We start from the raw sequence: 8706 nt of genomic DNA on the forward strand, positions 1-8706 counted from the left end.
ACAGCGCTGTTGCGCAGCATTTGTCCAAGTAATTAGTAATGCTAATCATGGTTTCTTATGATTTCTTTGTATTGTTTAGTAAAGAATGGCTGGAGCAGCCCGGGCAGCTGCCCCAGGTCGCCGGGAGCTAGCTCCGCCACTGCCGGCCGTGGATGAACTTCTCCGGTCATCGTTTCGTTCATAGTTAGTAGAGCCTGTCAATTTTTGGTTGTATGATGATATGTGTTTAGTTACGTACGACGTTGCATGAGCTAATATGGATTTGAGTATTCGGTTTAGATGCATTTGGTTGTGAAGGAGCAATTTTGTGTGTTGCCCGGTCAGTGCCGGCGGACCGAAATTTGATACTTCTTGTTGTAGATGCTCTAATCATGTAAAGACAGATTCTTGAAGATTCATAAAAAAAGACAGATATATGTGCACATCCCTTTGGCTGCTCGTTAGCGTCACCAGTTAAGCTACCGCCACCTCAGGCTCGGCCGCGGACGGGAGACTCGCCAGCCAAGGTAGCAGCTTCTCGTGCACGAGGTCCGGCCGATCGTCGTGCGGGCAGTGGCCAACCCCCTCCAGCATGTGGAGCCTCACGTTGGAAAGCTCGGACGGGAGGCCGGAGAAGTACTTCCCCACGGGCCCGTCGATCGGGGTGAAGGGATCCTCGTCTCCCCACAGAACCAACACCGGAATCTTGATCTTGGGCATCAGGGCAATCGGGCTAGGCCCCGGCGGGCCCGTCACCGTCGACACGAAGGCGTCGAGAGCACCTTCGGTGTCAGCCGGCCCTCTTATGATCTGCAAAACACTAAAACAAGAAGGCATCAGCCGTCGTTTGGTTGCCACTCAGATATCTGAACTGCATAATAGGAGAATTTACTGATGGCCCAAGAGATGCAGAGCGTATTTACCTCGACCAGTTCATCATCCACGGCGTCTTTGTTTCCATAGACAGACATCAAGATGTTCTTCAGATTCTCCCTGTTTCAGCTCAGGAATCAGTACACAACTACTCTACTACACATCAATAGACCAAGCGACTGGGTAACTGAAAGTCTGAAACCATGTAGTGAAGACATGCCTTTCTTTAACGCGGCCGAAGAGAGCCGATGCGATGCTCTTTTGTTTGAGCAGAAAGTCGATTAGCCAGAGCAGAGGCAAGAGCAGCTTGATCCTCCAGTCATCGACGATCGCCTTGTTGTTCATCCCACCTGAGCAGTTCAGCAGCACAAGCCCCCGGACAAGGTCCCTGGTAGAATCTGTTGTCCAGCATTAACAAACAAAGTCATCGTTGTTTACAGTGAGTAAAATGATTACAGACGTCAATTAGTGGCTGTAATTAAGCCTGCGCTGGAGCAGGGGAGCGGATTCAATTGTTTAAAAGAGAAGCTAACACCTGCCTGGTAAAAAAATAAAAGGTTGCCATCTAAAGAATTCAGAAGTAGGAGTAGGTATTATTGCAGCCACTCTATCACATGGGATGGGCATATGTATAATTGTCAGCTGCAAAATCATTCTTCAGAACCAGCTACAGAGTTACCATTCCATATTCGACATGAACACGGGATGTGGCCTCAGGCAGCACTGACACAGCTACAGAGTTACCATTCCATATTCGGCATGTGTAATTGTCTAACCTGAGGCGGCAATGACACAAGCAAGGCTGCCCACAGAGTTGCCAACAAGCACGGTGGGCCTCTTGACGACCTCGTCCAAGAACTCCAGGATCAACTGCTTGGCACAAAACCAGACACGCCATTAAGCAATTTAATTACACGCCGTGATCTGGTGATTGTCAGCTACTTCTTCCTCCGTAAGTGGCCTAAAGCGTCTTTATTTGTTTACAGAGGGAGTATTAGCCAAACCGAGGACTTACCTCGGCCCATGTTTCCATGGTGTAAGAGAATCCAGCAGGCTTGTCTGACGCCCCGAACCCGAGCAAATCGATGGCATAGACGGTGTTGGATTCAGACAACACGCCAATGTTCCTGAAAAGAATTGTTCGGTAAAATATTCGTGAAGTAAATATCCGTAGAGCCTGGCCGGGCTCGATCGGCTTGCTCACCTGCGCCAGTGCGCGACGGAGGCGCCGAAGCCGTGGACGAGCAGCACGGGCGGGCCCTCCCCCCTGACCAGGTAGTTCACGCGCATCCCTCGCCATGACCAGGTGGTGCAGCTCCGGGAAAGCTCCTCCAGCGATGAACCGGCGGCAGGGGGCGCGCTGCTGCCGCCGCCGCCGCCGTAGGCGTGCCGGAGAACACGGGCGCCTCTGAGGCGGGCATGCGTGGGAGGCGACGAGGAGGACGCGCAGGGTAGGCGAGTTGTTGGAGTTGCGAAGGAGGTGAAGGAAAGGACACGGTGGTGGTGGTGGGCGAGTGCGGCCATATCCGCCGCGCGCTCCGTCTCCCCCCGGTGGCCACCGGTTGTCTGCTTGTCTCGTGGGTTTTTGGCGTCGTCGATCGATTATTGCGCTGAGATTTGTGCTTTTTCTGCACTGCTTAATGGACCACGATAGCAAATCACAAATCCAAAGGAAATGCAAAATCTTGGGGCTCTCCTTTACTCTACGGTGCTCCCTTCGTCTATTTTTCTTTAAGTCGGACTTTGTAAATTTTAACCAAGTTTATCAAACAATTATCGACATCTAGAATACCAAACCAATATAGATTTATCATGAGATGGAGTGTTTTTCATATGATGTACTACTATGTATTGTAGATATAATTTTTTCTTATAAATACTATGATCAAAGTTTATGAGGTTTGACTTCTGCGAAAACGAATGCACACTATATTATAAAACAGTATGTGCGAATGTCAATATTTTTGTTTCATTGCTGCACATAGATTTGTAAACTTGCGAGTCTGTTGGTTAGGTCTAGGAACCAGAATTTTACCCAATTTTGCAAGATGGTGAAGGAGACCACATAGCTTAGCTTTTACAAAAAAGCATTTGTGTTGGGGGGAGGGTTATCTAAGCTTAAATTAATAATCACAATTAAAATCTAGTTTCATCCAACTTTTAGAAAAAATAAGTTATCCACTGGGCTATCAAATTTAGACAGAAATTATTTTATGTCTTTTTTTACCACTGCAAAGGCTCAGACATACATGCACGTATACTCCCTTCTATAAAGGTATGCAAACATATCTTACCCCTACAAGCACCTTCAAAGGTCTCCCACTGAGCAAACATCATCAAAAAGCAGAATATATTATAGAGAGGTGTATCAATTTCATGGAAGAAGAGTCAAACGGTTGATAAATTGCTAATACATGGGTTATCAATCACACCCACCACAAAAATTGCGTCCAATTGCAAGCCACAAAAGGCGAGGAGGCATGGCACAAAGAACCAAGGTCCTGACGTGACACAAAGAACCAAGGTCGTATCACAACCGATGCCAAAAACACATTGGAAGCACAACCATGACTTTAGGTGACCCTGGATTAAGGCACCCTCCACCCTTTCCGCCTAGGAAGAATTGTCTGGTGGATGGCATCGCCCTAGGAAGAATTGCGGCTGAGACCGCCCGATAGCACCGACTCCAACTTCCACTCTGGGGGTCTCCACGGGAACACGAGCAGCCCCTAGGAGGAAATGGCCATCGCTCGGTGAACCAGACCTAGGGTTTCGGCAAACGAACACATATCAACTAACAACTATGTCAAAAAAAATAGAAATAAACATGTGTTTTGAAAAGCCAACTCGAGGTGGGTTGAGACATCAAAACAACAACAACAATGTAAAAATACACTAAGAATGAAGCAAGTTTTTATAGAAAAACATAACACATAACACATCACACCATTTCCAGCCACACGTTATATTCTAACTTTGTCCAATCTAACCTTTATTTAGTTGTACATAGTGTTATGAAATTTAGACAGAGAATCCTTTCCGATCTTCTCCTAAATGCAGACGTTTACATGCATGTGCATTCGCTCCTATAAGATACGCATACATACCTTACCACTATGAGACCTTCGGGAGTCTGAGTCGTCAAACCTTGAGATTGATAAAGTCAACACAAGCCTCATATTTGACGTGAACGTCGTCTACCACTAAGCCAACGCTAGAAAATCTTATTCTTCATGTCTAGAATATATGACGAAGAGATTTATCGATTTCATACAGGAAGAGCCAGACGGTTGGTACAACCATATCCAGAGGGTTAGAGATCGCACCCATCACAATTATATCTACCTGCAAGCCATGAATGACGAAAAGGTGGGACACAGAGTACCAAAGTTGTGTCATGACCGATGTCGAGCACTTCGGAAGCACGACCATGACTTTAGGTGAGTCTAGATTAATGCACCCTCCACCCTTTGCACCCACGAAGAATCGTCTAGTGGGTAACATGACTCGGTGTGGACCCTAGGAAAACAATGTCGAAGGGGCGGCAGCGGCAAGCGCCTCAAAGGCTCATGCTCATGGCAGCAACCAACACCATAGCAATAGCAATACTCCGCCCTAAGCCTTGTCGCTGAGCTCCAAATTCCACTCTAGTGGGTCTCCACGGGAACACGAGCAACCCCTAGTAGGAAATGACCATCTCTCGGTGAACCAGACCTAGGGTTTCGCCAAACGAACACATTTCAACTATCAACTATGTCCAAAATTAGAAATAAACATGTGCTTTGAAAAACCAACTGAGGGTAGGTCGAGGCGTTAAAACAACAACACAAATGATAAGCATATACTAAAAATGAAGCAAGTTTTTAAAGAAAAACATAACACATCACACCATTTACAATCACACGATAAAATCTAATTTCGTCCAATCTAACCTTTATTTAGTTGTACATAGTGTTGTGAAATTGAGATAGAGAATCATTTTCAATCTTTTTCTAAATGCAGACGTTTACATGCACGCACGTGCACTCACTCCTATGAAGATATGCATCCATACCTCACCACTACGAGACCTTCGGGAGTCTGAGCCGTTAAACCTTGAGATTGACAAAGTCAACACAAGCCTCATATTTCACACAAACGTCGTCTCCCACTAAGCAAACGTTAGAAAATCTTATTCTTCCTGTCTAGAATACATCACAAAGAGGTGTATCGATTTCATAGAAGAAGAGCCAGACGGTTGATACCACCCTGATGTCTAGTACACAACCTTATTCTTGTAGACGTTGTTGGGCCTACAAGTGCATAGGTTTGTAGGACAGTAGCAAATTTCCCTCAAGTGGATGACCTAAGGTTTATCAATCCGTGGGAGGCGTAGGATGAAGATGGTCTCTCTCAAACAACCCTGCAACCAAATAACAAAGAGTCTCTTGTGTCCTCAACACACCCAATACAATGATAAATTGTATAGGTGCACTAGTTCGGTGAAGAGATGATGATACAAGTGCAAAATAGATAGTAGATATAGGTTTTTGTAATCTGAAATTATAAAAACAGCAAGGTAACTAATGGTAAAAGTGAGCACAAACGGTATTGCAATGATAGGAAACAAGTCCTAGGGTTCATACTTTCACTAGTGCAAGTTCTCTTAACAATAATAACATAGATAGATCATACAACAAGCCCTCAACATGCAACAAAGAGTCACTCCAAAGCCACTAATAGCGGATAACAAACGTAGAGATTATGGTAGGGTACGGAACCACCTCAAAGTTATTCTTTCAGATCGATCTATTAAAGAGTTCGTACTAGATAACACCTTAAGACACAAATCAACCAAAACCCTAATGTCACCTAGATACTCCATTGTCACCTCAAGTATCCGTGGGCATGATTATACGATATGCATCACACAATCTCAGATTCATCCAACCAACACAAAGTACTTCAAAGAGTGCCCCAAAGTTTCTATCGGAGAGTCAAGAACGTGTGCCAACCCTTATGCATAGGTTCATGGGCGGAACCCGCAAGTTGGTCACCATAACATACATCAAGTGGCACATGATATCCCATTGTCACCACAGATAAGCATGGCAAGACATACATCAAGTGTTCTCATAAAAGACTCAATCCGATAAGATAACTTCAAAGGGGAAACTCAATTCATCACAAGAGAGTAGAGGGGGAGAAACATCATAAGATCCAACTACAATAGCAAAGCTCGGGATACATCAAGATCGTGCCATAGAGGAAACACGAGAGAGAACACGAGAGAGAGAGATCAAACACATAGCTACTGGCACATACCCTCAGCCTCGAGGGTGAACTACTCCCTCCTCGTCATGGAGAGCACCGGGATGATGAAGATGGCCACCGGTGATGGGATCCCCCTCCGGCAGGGTGCCGGAATGGACTCCCGAGAGGTTTTTGGTGGCTACAGAGGCTTGCGGCGGCGGAACTCCCGATCTATCTTCATTTTTGATAGTTTTAGGGTACATAGGGTTATATAGGCGAAAGAAGTCGGTCGGGGGGTGCTCGTGGGGTCCACGAGACAGGGGGCCACGTCCTGTAGGGGGGCACGCCCCCTATCTCCTGGGCTCCTCGAGGGTCTTCTGACTTGATCTCCAAGCCTCCAGGATGATATTCTTCCAAAAAATCACGATGCCGAAGGTTTCATTCCGTTTGGACTCCGTTTGATATTCCTTTTCTTCAAAATATTGAAACAGGCAATAAAATAGCAATATGGGCTGGGCCTCCGGTTAATAGGTTAGTCCCAAAAGTAATATAAAAGTGTATAATAAAGCCCATAATCATTCAAAATAGATAATAAAATAGCATGAATGCTTCATAAATTATAGATATGTTGGAGACGTATCAGCATCCCCAAGCTTAATTCCTACTCGTCCTCGAGTAGGTAAATGATAAAAGAAAGAATTTATGAAGTTTGAATGCTAGAAGGTGCACAAGTTTAATCAATGATAATTTCAATCACCTTTTCTAGCATGATAATATGTCATAATAGTAGTTCATCTCATAAAACTTCTCACGAACAAGTAACAAGCAATTCACATGTTAAAGCATAGACCATAAACTTTATTAAAAACTAGCAAACTTCATTCTTAGTCATCAAACAATTGCAATTCATCCTATTTTCAGGAAGGGTCTATGTCAGAGCTTTGATTTAGCAAACTTCACATACTCAACTATCATATAGTCTTCTACAATTGCTAACACTCACGCAATACTTGTGGTTACGAATTTTTAATCAGACACAGAGAAAGATTGGGGCTTATAATGTTGCCTCCAAACGTATTCACCTTTGGGTGATGTCAACAATAATAGTTCATGCTAACGTACATCCAATTGGATATATATATCAGGATCACCCTAACACAAAGTGCTTGCCAAAGGATAAAATGAAAAAGGGAAAGGTGAAGATCATCTTGACTCTTGCATAAAGTAAAAGACATAAAGTAAAAGATAGGCCCTTCGCAGAGGGAAGCAGAGGTTGTCATGCGCTTTTAGGATTGGATACACAAAATCTTAATGCGAAAGAACGTCACTTTATATTGCCCCTTGTATATGGACCTTTATTATGCAGTTTGTCGCTTTTATTGCTTCCATAACAAGTTCGTACAAAGCTTATTTTTTCCGCACTAATAAGTCATGCATATTTAGAGAGCAATTTTTATTGCTTGCACCGATGACAACTTACTTGAAGGATCTTACTCAATCCATAGGTAGATATGGTGGACTCTCATGGCAAAACTGGGTTTAAGGATATTTGGAAGCACAAGTAGTATCTCTACTTGGTGCTAGGAATTTTTGGTTAGCATGAGGGGGAAACACAAGCTCAACATGTTTGAATGATCCATGACAATATACTTTAACTGAGATGTGAGAAAACATAACCCATTACGTTGTCTTCCTTGTCCAACATCAAATCTTTAGCATGTCATACATAATGAGTGCTCACAATTATAAAACATGTCTATGATAATATATTTATATGTGAAATCTCTCTTCCTTCAATATTCTTTCATGAATTGTTCAAATGACTAATACAATGCTTGCTAACCGTCAATAAATTTACAACCTCTACTTCTTAGATGTGAAGTCATTACTCCCCATGGGATAAGAAAATGAAACACATATATAATTTCAGATATATGACAATCAGCTCATTCAACAATTTACTCATAAGATATAAGTGAAGCACACGAGTAAATGACAAACTACTCCAAAAAGATATAAGTAAAGATCAATGAGTAGCTAAATAATTATGCAACTATATGAAGACTCTATCTCATTAAAGAATTTCAGATCTTGGTATCTTATTCAAACAACAAGCAAAGCAAAACAAAATGAAATTGCAAGGATAGCACAACTCAAGTGAAGAAGCAAAAACTTAGGCTCAACCGATACTAACCGATAGTTGTTGAAGAAGAAAGGTGGGATGCCTACCGGGGCATCCCCAAGCTTAGATGCTTGAGACTTCTTAAAATATTATCTTGGGGTGCCTTGGGAATCCCCAAGCTTGAAATTTTGTGTCTCCTTAATTCCTCTCATATCATGGTTTCTCTTTTTATCAAAAGCTTCATTCACAACAAACTCAACAAGAACTCGTGAGATAGGTTAGTATAAACCAATGCAAAACCTTATCATTTTCTACTGTAACAAATCACTTAAATTATTATTCAACATTGCATACTAAATGACTCTGCATATTTAATACTCATATCCTCAAATAGAATCATTAAACAAGCAAACATATGCAAACAATGCAACTATAACAGCAATCTGCCAAAACAGTACAGTCTGTAAAGAATGCAAGAGTATCAATACTTCCCTGATCCC

At 43.1% G+C, this 8706-nt stretch overlaps 1 protein-coding gene across 1 annotated transcript; it reads right to left on the reverse strand.

Annotated features, from left to right (window-relative positions):
* Positions 1-348: 348 nt before the first annotated feature.
* On the reverse strand, positions 349-2459 carry LOC123133595 (pheophytinase, chloroplastic). The gene is made up of 6 exons (XM_044553056.1): positions 2057-2459; positions 1868-1979; positions 1629-1722; positions 1073-1250; positions 903-972; positions 349-789 (listed from the first exon to the last, which is right to left on the reverse strand). The coding sequence occupies exons 1-6, from the start codon at positions 2374-2376 to the stop codon at positions 454-456; spliced, it is 1110 nt and encodes a 369-aa protein (XP_044408991.1). The 5' UTR covers positions 2377-2459; the 3' UTR covers positions 349-453.
* Positions 2460-8706: the final 6247 nt, after the last annotated feature.

This window comes from Triticum aestivum, chromosome 1B (assembly GCF_018294505.1).
Source record: "Triticum aestivum cultivar Chinese Spring chromosome 1B, IWGSC CS RefSeq v2.1, whole genome shotgun sequence".
Taxonomy (NCBI): domain Eukaryota; kingdom Viridiplantae; phylum Streptophyta; class Magnoliopsida; order Poales; family Poaceae; genus Triticum; species Triticum aestivum.